The sequence below is a fragment of the Geospiza fortis genome, unplaced genomic scaffold (genome assembly GCF_000277835.1).
Source record: "Geospiza fortis unplaced genomic scaffold, GeoFor_1.0 scaffold677, whole genome shotgun sequence".
Lineage (NCBI taxonomy): Eukaryota > Metazoa > Chordata > Aves > Passeriformes > Thraupidae > Geospiza > Geospiza fortis.
In genome coordinates this window covers 508,348-529,008 of record NW_005054585.1, presented here as the reverse complement: position 1 = coordinate 529,008, position 20,661 = coordinate 508,348, and the positions used below count along the sequence as shown (strand labels likewise).

The 20,661-nt window shown below is 43.9% G+C and overlaps 1 protein-coding gene across 1 annotated transcript in view; it reads right to left on the bottom strand.

The window, feature by feature from the left end:
• NEB (nebulin) overlaps positions 1-20,661 on the bottom strand; it is a 98,186-nt gene that overhangs the window by 2,493 nt on the left and 75,032 nt on the right. The window contains exons 123-147 of the mRNA XM_031064397.1: positions 19,881-19,985; positions 18,997-19,107; positions 18,436-18,546; positions 17,416-17,529; positions 16,689-16,793; positions 16,447-16,551; positions 15,580-15,672; positions 14,466-14,558; positions 13,148-13,240; positions 12,583-12,675; positions 11,437-11,529; positions 10,869-10,961; positions 9,847-9,939; positions 7,594-7,686; positions 6,372-6,464; positions 5,160-5,252; positions 4,534-4,626; positions 4,022-4,114; positions 3,205-3,297; positions 2,738-2,830; positions 2,368-2,460; positions 1,953-2,060; positions 1,530-1,713; positions 914-1,006; positions 1-19 (exon numbers count right to left, since the gene is read on the bottom strand). The exon at positions 1-19 is cut by the window's left edge and continues 149 nt beyond it. Coding sequence (XP_030920257.1) covers positions 1-19; positions 914-1,006; positions 1,530-1,713; positions 1,953-2,060; positions 2,368-2,460; positions 2,738-2,830; positions 3,205-3,297; positions 4,022-4,114; positions 4,534-4,626; positions 5,160-5,252; positions 6,372-6,464; positions 7,594-7,686; positions 9,847-9,939; positions 10,869-10,961; positions 11,437-11,529; positions 12,583-12,675; positions 13,148-13,240; positions 14,466-14,558; positions 15,580-15,672; positions 16,447-16,551; positions 16,689-16,793; positions 17,416-17,529; positions 18,436-18,546; positions 18,997-19,107; positions 19,881-19,985 — 2,450 coding nt within the window. The remainder of the gene's footprint in view (positions 20-913; positions 1,007-1,529; positions 1,714-1,952; positions 2,061-2,367; positions 2,461-2,737; positions 2,831-3,204; positions 3,298-4,021; positions 4,115-4,533; positions 4,627-5,159; positions 5,253-6,371; positions 6,465-7,593; positions 7,687-9,846; positions 9,940-10,868; positions 10,962-11,436; positions 11,530-12,582; positions 12,676-13,147; positions 13,241-14,465; positions 14,559-15,579; positions 15,673-16,446; positions 16,552-16,688; positions 16,794-17,415; positions 17,530-18,435; positions 18,547-18,996; positions 19,108-19,880; positions 19,986-20,661) is intronic.

The following is a 20,661-nucleotide window of genomic DNA, read 5'->3' as shown; positions in this document are numbered from 1 at the left end:
ACGGGGGGCACAGCGGGGACTGTCACCACCTGGGGCTCAGAGCCACCAAACCCTGGGCCTCTCAGAGCCACCAAACCCTGGGGCTCAGAGTCACCACCTTGGGGTTCAGAGCCACCACCCCTGGGGCTCAGAGCCACCAAACCCTGGGACTCTCAGAGCCACCAGCCTGGGGCTCAGAGTCACCAGCCTGGGGCTCTCAGAGCCACCAAACCCAAGGCTCAGAGTTACCACCCCTGGGGCTCAGAGCCACCACCCCGGGGGTCTCAAAGTCATCAGTTCCCGGGCTCTCAGTGTCACCAGCCTCTGGGCTCTCAGCGTTCCCAACCCTAGAGCTGAGACCTCATAGAACCCAGACCTGCTAAGCTGAACTTTTCCACAATCCCAGTGTAGTTTTATAGTTCCATAGTGGGATTTCCCAGTGCTTTTTTGAGTATTCCATGCTGAAGTCCTGCTCTTCAATATTCACAGTATTTTATCCTTTCTGCAGACTCTTTCCCCTTAGTCCTGGCTGCTTCCAAAATTTTTATTCTAATTATCCTGTGATTTTCTTCCTGACACTGCACTGGACCATCCCCATGATTTTCTACCATCCAGGTATTTTTCCTCTCAGACAAGAGTTAAAAAAAAGGTCACTGAAAACAGCCTGTTCAGTAATTCCAAAAGGAAGCACAGGTTGTATCATGGCACCTGTGGATCATATAAACAATCCTCCTCCTGCCTCTGTTGGATCCTTTTATGATAGGAATATTAATAATGTATCTTTTGACCATTACTTACACTAGTGAGGAGCAGCTACAGCCAATTTCTCCTCTGTCCCCTGTGTCCCTTGGGGTGTCAGCTCTGTTTGGCCCCCAGAACCCCCCCTTGCAGGAGTTCAATCCCATTTTCCCCCTGTGCAGCCCCTGGGACCCACCTGAGATCATGTGCAGGCTCCGGGACTGGATGTTGTCCTCGGCGGGGTCGTAGTCGAAGACGGAGCCGGGGTTGGTTCTCCACACCCGGAGCCCTGCAGGAAAAAGGACATTTCCTGAGGAGAGGCCAAGCAGCACAGCCTGGCAGGACAGCAGGACAGGAGGTGTGTCCTCCCCAGCACTGGGAGTGTCCAAGGCCAGGTTGGATGGGGCTTGGAGCACCCTGGGATAGCGGAAGATGTCCTGCTCATGGCAGGGTGGCACTGGATGGGCTTTAATGTCCCTGCACCCCAAACCAGTCTGGAATTCTTTGAAAAATCACCCTTCTTTTATAAATCAGTGCTTCTCAGTTCTATAGCACAAATTTGGCTTTTTTACAATCAATCTACAGCAAAGTATTCCTCTAATAGATAGAGATGGAGTTCAAAGTAGAAGAACCATAAATGCAGTGTGACATTATCAAGGTGGGGACAGCAGCAGGTCATTTACAGCTGTTGGCAGAGAATATTTCCAAAAAGGACTTGGATGAGGACATCCCCAAGTAATGATGAATTAGAATTGATGTGGCTGAGCTTGAATTGAACCCCTCCTGTAGCAGATGTGCCCAGGTCTCCTGACCTGTGAGGTTCTCCTGGTCCTGGTCCACGCGCTTCCGCTCCATCTCCACCACCCTCCTCTGGATGCCCCTGTAGCTGATGTCACTGAAGTCCTGCATGTTCTTCTTCACGCGCTCCGTGATGGGGTCGGTCACCACGGGCGTGAAGCTCCCTTTGCTCTTCTCAAAGTCCTCGTGGTACTTCACCTGCAATTCCAAAGGATTGTGATTCCTGCTTCCCTCAGGGGCATTGCCAGCTCCCGAACTTTGCCTTTCCCAATCCTAACCCCAGACTTGCTTTAGCATTAAAGCCTTGGGTACCCAAACCTGGTAGGACACGTTGTCCTTGCTGCCAGGCGGGGTTATTTTTATATTGAACTCCTTTTATATTGAACTTTATATTGAATTTTTATATTGAACTCCCAGGGGAAGGCCAGAGCTCTTACAGTGGAGATGTGTTTCTGCGTCTCCCGCACGCGCCGCATCTCTGGCGTGTCTAAGACGTAGGCGGCTTTTCCTTGGACTTGCTTGCGGAAACTGTCAGAGTAAAGAACCTGCCAGGGAAGGAGGAGCACAGGAGTCACCTCTGGAGCACCAGGCTGCCGAAGAAGGGCCAGTCCCAGATTTTTATACATTTTTTTATAAGTGACTCTTACTGAAGAACCATAATTTTATACGTCACAGAATATCACGGCAGTAACTTGAAATTTAACTGTTTAAAAACTCCCCAAGAGAACCCAATTCATCACAGAAATACTTGATTGCACCGGAAAGGTTTAAAGAATTTCATATCTTTCCAAGCCTCTCCCGTCTGAGTGAGGATTTCGGGGATGAGAAATTCCTTTCCTGTGTTTCACCCACCGAGCTGATGTTCTCCTGGTTGCGTTTGGCTCTCTCCATCTCCGGGGTCAGCGGGGTCGGAGTTCCCTTGGCCATGTGCTCCTTGTACAGCACCTGCAGGGCACAAACACAGCTCAAGCTGGAAGAATTCCAGCTTTTCCTGGGAATGGGGTTAATGTTCAAGCAAACTCAGCCCTGCAGAGTGGAAAAGATCTCAGGAAACAAAGCAGCTGAAACGTTATTGGCAAAACGTAAAAAAAAAATAAAATTTAAAACATCAAAGGGAAAATAGGCAAAAATAAGGAAAACTGGGAATATAAGGCTGAATTAGGTAGAGTTTGGCTGAGGATGGTTATTTGTGACACAAGGTGCTTGGCTGTGCTTTCAGTACCGAGCTGATTTGTTCTTGGTTCCGCTTGACTCTCTCCATCTCCGGCGTGACCGGGCTGGGAGTGGCCTTCCCTAAACCTTCCCTGTATGCAACCTACAGACCACAGAGGAACTCAGTCACGGGGCAGAACTCCACACCACACCTGGGGTGTTACTGGGTTTGCACTCAACACCAGCCGTTAGGGGAAAAAAAAATAAAAATTAAGGAAAAATCGTATTAACAAGTTAAACAACAAAAAAATCCTTTAAAATTAGGAAAGGTGGGGCGTGGGAGAAGTCAGGAAAAATCATATTAACACGTGAAATGACAAAGAAAAATCCTTTAGAATTCCAGTACTTAAGAGGTGACTTTAGAAAGAAAAAATTAGAGGGTTAAATAAAAGCAGGCAGAGTGAGGTTATTCAGAAGAGCTCTTTGCCCTCCGCGGGTGTTAAGCACGGCAGTGGGAGGGTTTTCCTGCGGGAATACCGAGCTAATCTGCTCCTGGTTGCGTCTGACTCGCTCCATCTCGGGAGTGACGGGCGTGGGGGTCGCCTGCCCCACGTTCTCTTTGTACAACACCTGCGGGACAAACACGAGCCGGGCTCTTAAACAGCCCCAAAACACCGCGGCTCAACACAAATTATTACTTTGTTACCAGATTTCAAAACCTCAAACGTTTAGTGAGGAACAGGAGGAGGAAAAGTGGGATTTGGGGTTAAGGGCTCTATCCAGGTGGCTCCAGAGGCTCAGGAAGTGCCTCTGGCTCTAAAAAGCTGTGTAAGAAATGCTTTATGTGCTTTTTTAAAATCTATATTTGAAGGAATTCCTGATCTTTTCAGGAGGGAGGTGGAAGTTTTGTTGCCACACTGCCCCAATAATGATGTCAGGGATGGGTGCTTTTCCCTGAAGTCAAATCCACCTGAAAATCCAATGGAAGGTGAAACACTGAACACAGAGAGGAGCCTGAATATCCCTGGAAAACCTGGGCTAGTGAGAGGTAAGGGAATGAAACGAGCTCTGTGTCCTTTCCAACCCAAACATTCCCTAATCCCACCAAGGGATCTGAACTTCTGAGATGGTCTGGATAGAACCCACAAATTCACAAACCAAGTTGTAAAAAAGCCCTAAAGTTCTGGATCACACCGTTAACACCAAAGTAATTTGGGTTTAGAAGGAGCAATTAATGTGCAGAAAAAAAAAGAAATACATCTGTTTTTAAATTAAAACCAGCTCTGAGTGGGAGTTAGGCTGTTACTTGATTAAGTTGAAGCACAAAGGAAAGCAGAAATCTCTGGCAAGGTACCGAGCTAATGATCTCTTGATTGCGTTTGACTCTCTCCATCTCGGGGGTGATGGGGGTCGGGGTCACCTTCCCCACATTTTCCTTGTACAAAACCTACAGGATACAAGGGAGTACCCAAATGTCATTGAAAAGGAAAAGAAAAACAAAAACAAAAAAAGCCCAAAAAGCAGAACAAAGAGCTTTGGAGCCGTCCCACCGAGTTAGGGCTGGGGCATGGGGAGGAGTTGGAGCTTTGCCATTAATTAATCCGGGATGCAGGAACGACGGCAAAGCACGGGGGGAGTAAGAAAGGGTTTTAAAAATTGAATCAGGACAACACCATCCATCCCAAAAAGGGTTTTGTTTTGTTTTGTTTTTTCTATTAAAACCCTGCCTGGGGCAGCGTTAAGGGGAAGCACGGGCGGGGCCTCGGGGCAGAGGCGTTTCAGGGGTTAATAAGCACAGGTTGCTGAGGCTCCAGCCGGGTTAAACACCCCACTCCGGTTTTCAGGGACTCTTCCTGCTGTAAGTACCGAGCTAATGATCTCCTGGTTGCGCTTGACTCTCTCCATCTCGGGAGTGACGGGCGTGGGGGTGGCTTTCCCTATGTTCTCCTTGTACAACACCTGCGGGATGAGAGGAGCCGGAGAAAGGCACAGTCAGCACCAGCTCTCCCCACGCGTTCCCTTTCTCTCGGATTTAGTCCACAGGTGGTTTTAGAGCAGGTCCTGGGCGCTGATTTAGTAAAGGAGTAGTTTGGCAGCCTGGCTTGAACCGCTGCTGATAAATGGGGTAAGTACCAAAGAGCACAAAATCCCCCTGGAGGGGCTGAGCACGGCAGAAAACCCGATTAACTGCTAAAAGAAATTAGCAATTAAACCCAATTAAAAGAAATGGCAGCACTGCAGAGAAAAGGAGAGGAGTTTAAGAGGGTTTAGGATTAGAGCAGGACATTAAAATCACTCTTAAAACCAAGATAACCGACCCGAGTTAACATTTCAACTGGAAAAAGCCACGAGTGAGGAGCGAGCCCTGCTCTGAGCTGCGTTATTTTGGGACAAATCTTTCTCCAAACGGTTAAAAAGGGCTTGGAAAGAGTTAAAAGGTTTCAACTCTGGGTTTAAAGAGTTAAAGGGAAGTTTTGCTCTTGGCAAAGTACCGAGCTGCAAATCTCCTGGTTGCGTTTGACCCTCTCCATCTCGGGGGTGACAGGAGTGGGGGTCCCTGTCCCCACGCTCTCTTTGTACAACACCTGCACAACAAGAAACCATCCAAAGCCATCAGCACTCATCAAATCCAAATTTTTCTGTGGAAATGGGAGCTTCTAACCCCCCACTGCGGCCTCCTGAGAAATCACACCCTCCCTCTTCCATGGTTAAAACAATGCATGAAGAATTTTAGATATAAAAGATATAAAGCATATAAAGGGAAGATGGAACAGGGAAGAAAACTGTTAAAAATATTAAGACTAAAATAAATATTTGTAAATAACTCCGAAAAACGTAAATATGTGTAAATAATTCCATCAGTGAAGAACTCAGAGGTCAGTAACACAGCGAGGAAGTGAGGATTGATTATGAGGATATGTTTGTGGGGATTTCCCTAATTCTCTGTGTCTCTGTGTTTGTGGTGTTTATGAGGATGTGTTTGTGGTGTTTGTGAGGATGTGTTTATGAGGATGTTTGGGGGGATGTGTTTGTGGGGATGTGTTTGTGGAGTTTGTAGGGATGTGTTTGTGGTGTTTATGAGGATGTGTTTGTGGTGTTTGTGGGGATGTTTATGGGGATGTGTTTGTGTGGATTGTTTATGGTGTTTGTGGGGATGTGTTTGTGGAGTTTGTAGGGATGTGATGGTGGGGATGTATTTATGAGGATGTGTTTGTGGGGATGTGTTTGTGGAGTTTGTAGGGATGTTTATGGGGATGTGTTTGTGAGGATGTGTTTATGGTGTTTGTGGGGATGTGTTTGTGGGGATGTGTTTGTGAGGATGTGCTTATGAGGATGTGTTTGTGAGGATGTGTTTGTGGTGTTTGCGAGGATGTGTTTGTGGTGTTTGTGGGGATGTGTTTATGAGGATGTGTTTGTGAGGATGTGTTTATGAGCATGTGTTTGTGGTGTTTGTGGGGATGTGTTTGTGAGGATGTGCTTATGAGGATGTGTTTGTGAGGATGTGTTTGTGGTGTTTGTGGTGTTTGTGGGGATGTGTTTATGAGGATGTGTTTGTGAGGATGTGTTTGTGAGGATGTGCTCATAAGGATGTGTTTCCGTGGAAGTGTTTATGAGTGGGTTAAGCAGAAGGAGGAGAGGAATTGTGTATTTTGAGGGAGGTTAGTGAGCGCAGTCACAGGGAGAACCCCAGCTGCCCACGGTACCGAGCTGAGGTGCTCCTGGTTGCGCCTGACCCGCTCCAGCTCGGGGGTGACCGGGATGGGGGTGCCCGTGCCCAGCTCCTCCCGGTACAGAACCTGCGGGAAAACCGGGACAGAAATCCGGGATGGGAGGGAGGAAAGATGGAATCCTGCTCCAAACAGCAGCACTGCTCACGCCTGGACACAAAACCAGGCAGGACAAGCTGTGACAGCACCAAACAATCCCAAATAAAGCGGCTCTGGATCCTCTCCCAGCCCAGCGCACCCCACCCAGGCACGGTTTAGTTCGCCAGGGTAAAATCAGGAAAATCGGGAAAGTTCACTCCACGGAACAAAACTGAACGGGGGATTACAGAAGGAAAATAGGGTGGGTTTTTAAGAGTTAAAAAAAATAAAATTGTTGGGGCTAAATAAGGAAAGGGGGCGAGGTTTTAAGGGTTAAATAAAGAATTGTGGGGAATAAATTATGAAAGCAGGGTGGGTTTTTAAGAGTTAAAAAAAAGAATTGTGGAGTTGAAATAAGGAAAGAGGGTGGGTTTTTATGAGTAAAAAACCCAGAATAGTTGGGGCTAAATAAAGGAAACAGCGTGGGTTTTAAGAGTTTAAAAAAGAAAGGATTGTTTGGGCTGAATATAGAAAATAGGATGGATTTTTAAGAGTTAAAAAAAAAGATTCTTGAGTCTAAATTAGGAAAAGAGAGTGGATTTTTAGTTAAAAAAACAGGATTGTTGGGGCTGAATATAGAAAATAGGATGGATTTTTAAGAGTTAAAAAAAAAGATTCTTGAGTCTAAATTAGGAAAAGAGAGTGGATTTTTAGTTAAAAAAACAGGATTGTTGGGGCTGAATATAGAAAATAGGATGGATTTTAAGAATTTAAAAAAAAAGACTCTTGGGATCATATAAGGACAACAGGATGGGATTTTAAGAGTTTAAAAAAGGATTTTGGAACTAATTAAGAAAATCAGGGTGGGGTTTTAAGAGTTAAAAAAAGAGGCAATCACAGTCCAAAAGGTGGGATTCAATTACCAAAATGTTATAATTAAAAATCAAGGGAATAAAACAATGTAAGTAATAATTATGAAGGAAAAAATTCTGAGAGGGACCAGGATATTATTTTCAGGGTAAGTAAATTATAAGGAAAAAAGAATATGGTTTTGTTGGTTAAAAAGTCTTTTTAAATCGATTAAAGGGACTTTTTTTTGGCTTTTGGAGTTCAAAACTACCGAGCTAATGTGTTCTTGATTGCGTTTGACCCTCTCAATCTCGGGGGTGACAGGGGTGGGGGTTCCTGTCCCCAGCTCCTCCTTGTACAACACCTGTGGGATCAGGGGCAAAAAACACAATCAAAGCAGCACCAAAAACACCCAGAGCACCAGAGAGGGGCTTCTGACACGTCCTGGGGGGAAAAATCCCTTGGGATGAAAAACTCATCTAAAACTCTGCTGGGACTGAGGCTGAAGGAGGCTGGATTTAGGTGGGATATTGGGGAAAAAAGATATATTTGTATATGAATAATATTCTACATAATATAAATAATTCTACATAATCTATAAAATATATGTTAATCAATTAATATAGAATTTTATATTTTTTATATATATATATTTATGTATTATGTATTACATACATATAATTTCTAGCACTCTCCTGGCTTCAGTGGCACTTCCCTCAGCTTTCCAGACATTCCAATGCCCCCAGAACACTTCCCATGTATCACTGCCATATTTACTAAAGGAAAAGGCACCAAAACGCAAAGGAAAAGGCTCAAACCCAAAGGAAAATGCTCAAACTCAAAGGAAAAGGCTCAAACCCAAAGGAAAATGCTCAAACTCAAAGGAAAAGGCTCAAACCCAAAGGAAAATGCTCAAACTCAAAGGAAAAGGCTCAAACTCAAACTCAAAGGCACCAAACCCAAAAGAAAAGCACCAAACCCAAAGGAAAAGGCTCAAGCCCAAAGGAAAAAGCTCAAACCCAAGGCAGGAGCAATGCAGGCACCAATCCCAGCTGATTTTCCACCCCACACCCATCACAGCAGGCTCAGGGATCACAGATTTGAGTAAGGCAAGGAGTAGTTTGGATTTCATACATGACAAAACCAGGGGAAATCAAAAATAATCAAGGATTGAAGTGATTAATGAAAGGAAAAGCAGATCATAAAAAATATGGCAGGAAAAAGATGGGAAGAAGGGATCTAAACTCATTAGTGATGGGTCTAATCAAAATAAATCAGGGATTACAGAGGAAAAAGTGGCAGAACTCAAGGGATGGGATGTTCTGGTGTCAATCAATTATTTTGGGGTTAAGATTATTTTAAAATTCATTAAGAGGGATTTTTTTTGGCTTTTGGAACTCCAAACTACCGAGCTAATGTGTTCTTGATTGCGTTTGACCCTCTCAATCTCGGGGGTGACAGGGGTGGGGGTTCCTCTCCCCAGCTCCTCCTTGTACAACACCTGTGGGATCAGGGGCAAAAAACACAATCAAAGCAGCACCAAAAACACCCAGAGCACCAGAGAGGGGCTTCTGACACGTCCTGGGGGGAAAAATCCCTTGGGATGAAAAACTCATCTAAAACTCTGCTAGGACTGAGGCTGAAGGAGGGTGGATTTAGGTGGGATATTGGGGAAAAATGAAATATTTATATGTAAATAATATTCTCTATTATATATTATAAATAATTATATATTATACATAAAATGCATATTAATCAATTAATATACAATTTTATATTTTCCATATATTTTTAAAATATATTATGTATTACATACATATAATTTCAAGTGCTCTCTTGGTTTTAGTGGCCCTTCCCTCAACTTTCCACACATTCCATGTCCCCCAGAACACTTCCAGTCCATCCCTGCGACATTTGCTAAAGGAATAGGCTCAAACCCGTAGGAAAAGGCTCAAACCCAAAGAACAGATTTAAACCCAAAGGAAAAGGCTCAAATCCAAAGGAAAAGCACCAAACCCAAAGGAAAATGCTCCCAACCAAAAGGAAAAGCACCAAACCAAAAGGAAAAGGCACCAAACCCAAAAGAAAAGGCTTCAAATCCAAAGAAAAAAGTACCAAACCCATAGGAAAAGGCACCAAACCCAAAGGAAAAGGCTCAAACTCAAAGGGCAGATCTCCGTGCAATGTCACACTGCTTTCAGAGAACTAGGTAAGAGACTACTATATAATTGAGTAGTTTGGATTTCATACATGACAAAACCAGGGGAAATCAAAAATAATCAAGGATTGAAGTGATTAATGAAAGGAAAAGCAGATCATAAAAAATATGGCAGGAAAAAGATGGGAAGAAGGGATCTAAACTCATTAGTGATGGGTCTAATCAAAATAAATCAGGGATTACAGAGGAAAAAGTGGCAGAACTCAAGGGATGGGATGTTCTGGTGTCAATCAATTATTTTGGGGTTAAGATTATTTTAAAATTCATTAAGAGGGATTTTTTTTGGCTTTTGGAACTCCAAACTACCGAGCTAATGTGCTCTTGATTGCGTTTGACCCTCTCAATCTCGGGGGTGACAGGGGTGGGGGTTCCTCTCCCCAGCTCCTCCTTGTACAACACCTGTGGGATCAGGGGCAAAAAACACAATCAAAGCAGCACCAAAAACACCCAGAGCACCAGAGAGGGGCTTCTGACACGTCCTGGGGGAAAAAATCCCTTGGGATAAAAAACTCATCTAAAACTCTGCTAGGACTGAGGCTGAAGGAGGCTGGATTTGGGTGAGATATTGGGAAAAAATATTTATATAAAAATAATATTCTAGATTATAAATGATAAATAATTATATATAATATATCAAATGCATTTAATCAATTAATATATAATTTTATATTTCCTATCTTTTAAAAATATACTATGCATTATATACATATAATTTCTAGTGCTCTTCTGGTTTCAGTGGCACTTCCCTCACCTTTCCACACATTCCAACACCCCCAGAACACTTCCAGTCCATCCCTGCGACATTTGCTAAAGGAAAAGGCACCAAACCCAAAGGAAAAGGCTCAAACCCAAAGGAAAAGACATCAAACTCAAAGGAAAAGGCTCAAACCCAAAGGAAAAGGCACCAAACGCAAAGGAAAAGGCTCAAACCCAAAGGAAAAGGCTCAAACCCAAGGCAGGAGCAATGCAGGCGCCAATCCCAGCTGATTTCCCATCCCACACCCATCACAGCCACAGATTTGAGTAAGGTAAGGAGTAGTTTGGATTTTATACATGGGAGACCAGGGGAGATAAAAAATAATCAAGGATTAAAGTCATTAATGAAAGGAAAAGCAGATCATAAAAAATATGGCAGGGAAAAGATGGGGAGAAGGGATCTAAACTCATTAGTGACGGATCTAATCAAAGTAAATCAGGGATTGCCGGGGTAAAAATGGCAGAACTCAAGGAATGGGATGTTCTGGTGTCAATCAATTATTTAGTTGGTTAAAAAGTCTTTTAAAATTGATTAAAAGGGACATTTTTTGGCTTTTGGAATTCCAAACTACCGAGCTAATGTGTTCTTGATTGCGTTTGACCCTCTCAATCTCGGGGGTGACAGGGGTGGGGGTTCCTGTCCCCAGCTCCTCCTTGTACAACACCTGTGGGGCAACAGGGCAGTCAAAAAGAGGTAAAAAAACCAAAAAAAACTGCATTTGACAGAGGGAATTAATGGAATTTTATGCCCAATAAATGTACTAGAAAGCAGGAAATATTAGGGAGCATAAATCAGTTATTAATTGTGATAAATGCAGCTGGGAATACAAATCCAACTGCCTGCATAGGCTCCAGCAGAGGAACAAAGTATTACAGGAAGGGAATTCAGCAAAATTTTTTTTAAATAGTTTTTAAAATGCAAAATAGCTTAAACTTCAGGAAATAAATTAATGCACATGAAACATTCAGTGTTAAATTATAAGAAAAATATTTTTTCAAAACAAGTACATAAAACCTGGTGCTAAAAACGTAAGAGCAGAAAGGGGATATTTTTATGAGTTAATTTGAGGGGATTTAAAGTTTGCAGGTGTTAAATAGCTAGAGAAAACTGAGTTTTTTCCTGTAATGATAAAAAGATACCGAGCTAAAATTCTCCTGGTTGCGTTTGACCCTCTCCATCTCAGGAGTGACAGGAACTGGGGTGCCAACCCCCAGCCCCTCCTTGTACAACACCTGTGGGCAGCAGGAGTGTGGAAATTAAAATAAAACATAATAATAAAATAAAACAAAATAAAATAAAATAAAATTTTAAAAAATGGAGGGATGGAAGGAAAGGGGAGGACAGAGAGGTCAGGGAAGAGAGAGAGAAAAGAGAAATAGTATTGTGAAACTGCAAAGTGTGGGAAAAAAAGAGTTTTGCTTTGGTCAAAGCTCAGCACAAAACCCTCAAGGAAAAGAACCAGGTGATGATGGTGTCACCTCAGCCAGGGCCAGAGCTGCTGGAATGTTCCAAGGCACCTGGAAATTCCCTGGCAAAGGCTTTTCCCTACTCCAGCTCCAGATGTTCTGCCAGGACTGCAGCCGGGCTGAGATGCCTGTCCCTGTCCCAGGGATCTCTGCCAGGACTGAATTCCAGGTGGGATTGGGACAGAGTGACCCCAAAAAGTGACAAATTCAACCAGAACTGCAGAACAAAGTGGTGGCACAGTGCTCTTCCAAGTGGATGTGTCAGGAGGGGGAATTCCAGACAGGAATTCACTCCTGCAGCACTTTTCCCATCTCCACTGGATGCTCTTGGTTTTCCTTCACTGCCATGAGCTGGGAATGTCACCTGAGCTCCTCACAAAGCCCTGGGGACACAGCAGAGTCCCAGCAGGACAGGGACAGGGACAGGGACAGGCACAGACCTCTCACTGCTCCAACCCAAACCATTCCCTGTCCCGTGACTCAGGAAGGGCTGGGAATCCCTTTCCCATTGGCAGGAGGTGCTGGAAGGGTGGGCTCTGCTCCTGAGGAGCAGTGACACCATTCTCACAAGGAATATGTCCTTGGGAAGCAAAGGAAGGCCCTGCTCCAAGGCTTTCATTCCTGAGGTTAAAATCTTCCATTTGGAACAACGGCACAAGTTAACTCGAGGGGAAAATGAAAACTTGAGGATCCTGCCAGGGCTTCAGGGGGTTGATTAAAGAAGGATTGCTCCCAACACGCCCAAGGATGTGACATGGAGGAGTTAGAGGGGCTGGGTGTGGGTTTGCAAGGGGAGCAGGGGTGCAGATCCCTCAGTACCGAGCTGATGTGCTCCTGGTTCCGTCGGACCCGCTCCATCTCCGGCGTCACCGGCGTGGCAGTGCCAGCCCCTAAACCCTCCTTGTACAACACCTGTGAGGGACAACAGCAGTGCCACAAAAACCCCACTCAGCACAGGCCAGACCCACCAGATCCCACTGTTATGGGATTGTGTTTAGAGTTAGGATCACCTGGGGCTCATTACACGCTCGTTCCAGAGGCAGGGATTAAGGAAGAGGCTGTGAGGGATTATTCTGTGAATAGGTCACTGCAGAGAGGAGATAAAGGCTCAGAGTAAAACAAACGTGGGGAGAAACACCACAACTCCACAGGGATGTTCTGCTACCCAGTTTAGCTCAGGAAATGCCAGGATTATTTTCAGGCAGGTTTGTTCTTAGAAGAAAAGCGCGTGAAGGTGTAAATCCCCCGAAAGCACAAACAGTGGAAGATCAATGAGTTAAAACCCAGCCAGGACTACACCCCTGAGGAAGAACAAGGTTAGGGTGTTAGGAGCACAGGATTATAACAACAGCCCATTGTTATAAGTCCTGCAGAGTGGAAATACCGAGCTAATCTGCTCCTGGTTGCGTTTGACCCGCTCCATTTCTGGGGTCACGGGCGTGGGGGTGCCTGTGCCCAGCTCCTCCTTGTACAACACCTGTGGGACACAAGCAGGGTCAGAGCAGCCCTGGGACATCCCTGACCTGCTCACTGCCATTGCAGACTGGCATTGTACACAAGTGAAAACACAACTCACACCCCTCAGGATCTTTATCAGCGCCAGCTCAGAGTAATTTCCCTTCAGTTCTTCACTTAAAGGACACAAATTCAAATATTCTGCTGACCCCACCCTGAGAGGGATATCTTACTTTCATTTTAGTTCAGGAAATATGATAGAATTACTTTTCAGGCAATCAGCATTTCTTGATAGGATTAATAAACAGCTCAACCTTTTCTGGAATTGCTCAGTGTACAAAGACTTCATTGTGGGCTTTATTCATTTTCACTTCTGTTTGTTTGCACCACTATTGTACTTTGTGTTAAACCTCTAGGAAACAAAAACAACTGAGTGCCACCACTCATGTTATGAGGTTTAATTTAACCTGCAGTTATTTGATTTTTAAAATGGTATTTTTCATGAAAGGAGATGTTTGTGGAATAACCCCAACCATGTGGGAATGGGTTGTTCCATTCCAAATGTAGCAATACACCTGACAAGTGCATTGTCTTATTTTGACCCACAGCTCTTCCTGCAAGTAGGAAAATCCTTGTACCAAAACAAAACTTGCACCAAAACAAACTAACAAAAAAAAATTCACTCCTCAGTGTCATTGAAACAAATAAATCAGTTACAGCAAGGGAAAACAACTTGTGGTGAAGGTTAGAAGAAATGAGGAATCATTTGGAAAAACAACTCAGTTGTCCATAAGTGAGCTGTGAAATTTACACTTGACTGGATATGGGAAGATTTTGTTTTCCCTTATAATTATCAGGGACTATATATATATTATATATTTATCACACAAAAAGGCTTCAAATGGGTTTTTTCCTCAAAGTTCTATGTTCCTGCTCCCTTTTTTCCCAGTCAAACTTCAACACATAACCTGGGGCATTTTTGTTCCTAGCTCTGTGCTCAGAAAAAGCCACAGAAGAAACACAGGCAGTGACTGATGGGGATAATTCCTGTAAAACTCAGATATTTCAATTTCCTGCTGCTGGCCATGGGGATTTGGCAGAGCTGGAGCTTTCCCAAGGGGAAAAGGTGCTGGAGAGGGCAGGGAACAAGGAATTCCTGGGCTGCTGTGCAGGGAACAGGGACATTCCCAAGCTGATGTGCTGGGCACAGGGACATTCCAGGGAACAGGGACAGGGACATTAATTACCGAGCTGATGTGCTTCTGGGTCTCCTTGACGCGCTTCACCTCGGGCAGGTCGGGAATGGGAGTCCCTTTGCCAATGCTCTCCTTGTACTTCACCTGCCAAGGAACAGGAATGAGGGGAGGGAAAAGGATCTACAGGAAAGCTTTCAAAGGTTCATAAAGAGATTTATCCTGATCTGTGCAGAGGGGAAGTTTGAAGGACTTCACCACCTTCCCAAGGGATCCGTGACAAGGCAATTCAGCTGTTGAGTCACTGGGAATGGCACTGAAAGGGTTTTATAAAACCAGATAAATTCCTTTAAACCTGACACTATTTGGTCTTTTTACCAACCAAAGGAGAATTTGGGATGTGTAAGAATCCCTCCAATTTAACAAAGGTGAGAATCATCACACAACGTTTCAGCAGTGACAGTGCCATTGCATTTCTGCTTTGCTAACAACAAAAAAGCCTTTCACAAGAACATTTTTAACATTTTTAACACATTCTGCATGAACAAACTGGCTGCAGTGTTAGTGCATGACACTAAATGACACCACCATTCAAAAAAGCATGGAGGAGGTTTAGGAGCTTTGAAATAAAATTAATAGGTAAAATAGAGGGCTGTGACCTTTTAGGTAACATCCAAGTTTGCCAGGACAAAACAAACCAAAAAATTCACCACCAGAAAATTCAGTCTGAGCAGAGTAAAACAGATTTTCCTGGGAGATGGTCCCACCCTGGAAGAGGTTGTGGAATCTTCATCCTGTGGGATACTCAAAACTCAACTCATCCTAAAGCTGAGCCACAGGGTTGGAATAGATGATTTCAACACATCCCTTCCCACCTAAATACCTCTTTTTTTCTGTCCAAACTATATCTGGGATGAGATCAAATTGACAGCAAGAGCTTTTGTGGTTTAGAAATGGGTGGTGAGTAAGAAATAGAATGTTAATCATTAGAGAGGTTACTGTTAAAGTAACAAGGATGGGCAAAAACTTCAAGAAAGTCACCCTTGACTGGGTGGGTTATTGCCAAAACACTGTTAGCAAGATGTAAAGAAAAGAAAAATAGAAAAAAAATTATTTCAAGTTGAATTAGCAGCAGTAGAGTGAGTATTAAAAACCAATCCTTGTGTACCGAGCTGATATTATCCTGAGTTCGTTTAACTCTCTGCATCTCTGGGGTCTTTTCAATTGTGGTTCCAGTTCCAATATCTTCTTTATACAAAATCTTAACATTTAGAATGAAGACAACAAGGTTAAGCATCCAAAACACAACATTCTTGCTCCCAGACACTGAATTTGGACACAACGGAGCTGCTGAAAGCCCAGAGGATCCACTCTGGTCACTGCCTCTCTGAAGATGTCCAAAGTGAGCACCATTTGGGGAAAAAAAGAGCTGATTTTTTATATTTAATGCTTTTTAAGTAGGAGATAATTTATACAATAAATCAAAATATCAAATATATTTCAGTGGAATATTCCTGGGCTAGTGGAAGGATTCCTTACCCATGGTAGGATGGAAGAAGATGAGCTTTATGTCCCTTCCACCCATTCCATAATTCCATAATCAAAACATCTGTGGGCTAATTTTAGGATTGAAGATCATTATTTGCTCTTATTTGATTTATACAAATATTTTCCACTTTGTAATTTGTTAATGGTGCTGGAGGCAAAATGCCACAGGAGACTTGATGGCAACAGGAACTGGGCAACAACTCAGGCACACAGAGCACGAGGGGCAGCAGGACAGGGAGGGACTGGCATGGGAACAGCACAAAGGAAAGGGACAATAATTATATTCAAGTCATGAGGGATTGTTTAACTCCATCACAGCTGGGTCTGTGAAAGAGGGCAATCATCTCACAAAAACAGTGGGAAAAAACTTTTTAAAGCCCAGCTAAACCTACTGTACCTGTAGGAGAAGCAACAAAAAATTGTAATTTTATTAAAGACATTAAAGTGTATTTTTTGGGCTGAGGAGTGAAGACAGAGGTGACCATACCGAGCTGAAATTCTTCTGGTTTTCCTTCACCCTCAGGATTTCTGGGGTGTCCTGAACCACTGTGACTTTTCCTTTGCTGTTCTGTAGGTCTGACTGGTACTGAAGCTGTGAAAACGGGAATTGGGAAATGTTAACTCTAGGCTGTACAAATTCCCTCACAGTTTTCTTCAAATCTGAGATAAATATGGGTTTGGTTTTGGTTTTTTTTTTTTTATTTTTTTTTTATTTATTTATGGACTTACATTGCTAAAGTTCTTCTGATTCTCTCGGACCCTCTGCATTTCTGGTGTGTCAGCCACAGGCACATAGTAGGGCATGCTCTTCTCTGCATCTTCCTTGTATTTTTTCTGATGGAAAACCCCAAATGGATTAAAATAGAAAACACAAAAGCAGCAAGAAACAAACTGGAGTTATTGAATGTTGAGTAGTGCCCATCTTTGTGGAGATGTGAGTTCTTCTCTGTCTGGTAGAAACTGAGATTATGCCTCTGTGCAAGATTTATTTTAGACAGCAGGTTATTGGGGAGTAGAAAATTAGGAAGAATCTGCTTAAAGAAGAATTAGCTTTGCAAAGCAAGAGAAATTATTGTGTCACTTGACACAGCAGTAAAATTAATTTGATTATTGCCATAGAATTCCAGAACTCTGGAAAGATTTGTTCTGAAGGTTGTGGGAGGCAGTTATTTGGGTGTTTCATTAGTATTTCCTGGAGTTCCCACATGAGCAGGATTAATGGCTGCACTCAAGATACCTGGCTGGAAAGGTTCTTGACCTGCTGGGCATGAATAATCTCCGGAGTATCAACAACACTGGTGTAGTTGGCTTTCTCCATTTCTGCCAATTGTTTGTATTTGATCTGTTGGGCAAAGCTCACGTTTAGGGGTCTCTGCACAACAGCTCACACTGGGTTTACCCAGAAAAATCTGAATTTTCCTTCCTGAGGAGCTCAGAGGGTCAGGGTGGCACAGACCTGGCTGGCGATGTCGGTGGCGTTCCTGGCGCGCACGAAATCCGGCGTCTCCAGCGCCAGCTCGGTCAGGCCCTTGCCGCGGATCTCCTGCTCCAGGGCCCGCTTGTACTCCTTCTGCAGGGAGACAGGGATGGGGAGGGCAAAGGGCTCACATCCACAGCCACGCTCCAGGAACAGGGCCAGTCCCAGCCAGGAATAGGGCCAGTCCCAACCAGGAGCAGTGCCCATCCCAAAGAGGAATAGCGCAAATCCCAAACCAGGAACAGAGCCAAGCCCAAACCAGGAACAGAGCCCGTCCCAAATAGGAACAATGCCAGTCCCAACCAGGAACAGGGCCAGCCTCAACCAGGAACAATGTTCATCCCAGACCAGGAACAGAGCCAATCCCAAACCAGGAACAGTGCCCATCCCAACCATGAACAGAGCCCATCCCAAACCAGGAATAGAGCCAATCCCAACCATGAACAGAGCCCATCCCAAACCAGGAATAGTGCCAATCCCAAACCAGGAATACCTCTAATATCAACTCATAATTATGCACACAAATTATATAATTTCAGACTATTTCAGTTTGTGCTTCATTACTTCAATCTTGGTTTAGTCCCTTGATTAATTAACTAATGAGTCCCTTGAGTGACTTGATCCCAGCTCCTGTTTCCCATGTGAATTCCTGACAATGACTGTGCACCCAGGAAAGAGCTCCCTTAAAAGTCCACTTTGATCCTGATTCCCTCATCCATGTTCTTTCCTGGCCTCTACTCAAGAGTTTCCAGGGAATGGTGAAGTTCACACCAGTCGAAGGGCAGGGATGGATGGGATACTGGGAAGGAATTCCTAGCTGGGAGGGTGGGGAGGGATGGGATGGATTCCCAGAGAAGCTGTGGCTGTCCCTGGATCCCTGGCATTGTCCCAGGCCAGGATGGACAGGGCTTGGAGCAGTCTGGGATAGTGCAAGGTGTCCCTGCCAGGGCAGTTGGACATTCCATGCACCCAGGCATTTTCCAAGCAGGTCTCCCATACCTCGTTCAGGATTTGAGTGGCATTCTTGGCTCTCAGCATGTCTGGAGTCTCCTCTAAGGCTGTCAGTCCTTTCCCCTTGACTCCTTCCTCCAGATCCTTCCTGTACTCTTTCTGCAGAAGAAGGAGAAGGAAAAACACTGCAAAGCCAGACCAAAGGGAGTTCTACACTCTACCAATTTTGTTGCAAAAAAAATTAAAGAAAATTAAAGAAAAAAAATAGTTCCAAAAGAAAAGAAAAGAAAAAAAAGGAAATTTGAAAAACAAGAAAGAATATTGTAGAGCGTTATGGAAGAAGTAGTCCAACAAAAGATAGGGATTATTGTGGAAGATAAGTTGCCAAGGCACACACATATGGACCAGTTAGGCTGAGGGAAGTCAGAGAGGGGCAGCACATGGGAATACGGTTAAGGGACAAGGAGAAATGTCCATGGCAAATTAGCTGACAGCACAAAATGGATGTGAACACGCTCAGTGTGGGTGGGCAGGATAGTGGGGAAGAAGAAGTGGGAGTGCTGGAGGTGCTGCAGGAGGCAGAGGAAGGAAGCCCAGAGGAGCTGGTACCTCGCTCGCTATTTTGGTGGCGTATTTGACATGCAAGAGGGATGGTGTGACCTCCAGGCCAGTGAGGTTCCTGCCCTTCATGGACTCTTCAAAGTCCTTCTTATATTCTTTCTAATAAGAGCAAGAAGAAGAAGAAGAAGGAAAAAAAAAAAAGCAAAACACCAAATATTTATCACAATATTTTCATTATGTGCAAAGCTGGGAGGGTGACAAAATCACTGGGTACAACTGATCCTAAATCTTGTTCCCACTAAAACTTGTGAAGCAGCTCATTGCTTTCTATGGAAATAGGACCTGATCCAGCTTTTATTTTTTATATTTATACTTATTTATCTATGCAGAGAAAGCATTCAAAGGTACCACAAGGACTAATGGCCTTACACAGATGCTTTGCAGCCTCCATCAGGGCCAGAAGAGGAATAAGCTTCAAATTAACACAAAAAAAGTGCTCAAGAAAAGAAAATGACATGTCAGGGGAGAACCTGTGACAGCAGAGACACTCAAGGAATAAAAGATTTTCTCAAAAATGGAGTTTTGAGGTGAAAAAAAAAAAAAGAAGCAGAACACTTTCTGTGTCCTGTGATAACACACAAACACTGTGTTGTATTGTAAAAGTGAAATTACTTTTGTACCACATTTCTTATTCAAAGACTTGTTTAAGCTTCATTGACCAATAAAAAATTACAGATAAACTCATTTCATGACAGGAAAGTGCCATGAATGTTCAATGCAGCATTTAACAACCATCATAAAGAAATATGAAATTACTATAATTTTCAGTCTATCAGCCTGCACAAGGTGCAAGCAGAATTGCCTGTTAAAACCCTAAGTTTTATATTAAAAAGAAATTTTAAAGCTTTTCGGCCTATCAGTATTGATTTTACCTCGCTCTGCATGAGCTGAGACTCCTTTGCAGTCAGGTATGTGGGAGTTTCAAAGTCCAACATGGGCTTTCCTTTTTCCTTCTCATACTTTTCTCTGTATTTCACCTGAGAAGAAAAGACAGAAAGTCACCCTCCTAAATAATGAAAGACCTAATTAGTTGAGTAGTATGTGCCTCACTCAACAGTTCTGGGATGAAAATGAAATGTCTAATGCAGTTTGCCTTCATGAAATCTGTGTTATTGACCAGCAAATGTAAAATTTGGTGTCCAGGAGGTAAAATGTCCATGAAAATGATTCCTGCTTCAAGTTCTATTCTCCACATTTTCAGAGTGCTCAGTGAGGGAATGCTGTGGCCAAGCCAGAGCCTGATCCCAAAATGGAGCAACAAGGACTGACTTAAAAATTAATTACAGCCTCATTACCAACAGCCTGATTAACAACCATTTCCTCATGGGCCTTGGCTGTGGGACCTTTTTGCCTTTCCATGCCTTGAGCATCCCTGGGAGTGCCCAAGGCCGGGCTGGAGCAGCCTGGGGGGGTGGGAGGTGTCCCTGTCCAAGGCAGGGGTGGCTGTGATAATCCTAAATGTCCCAGACCCTTCTGGAATCCTGGGCCAAGCACCAGAACAATCAGCTGTGGCCCTTGGTGTTCTTGCAATAATTCCTCTTGCTTTACAGCCAATAAATACTGGGAACAGAAAGGATCAGAGTAACTAAATCAGACTATGAATTTCTCGGCAGTGATCCACTGTTTTATTCCAGAGGGAAAAACTCCAGGTAT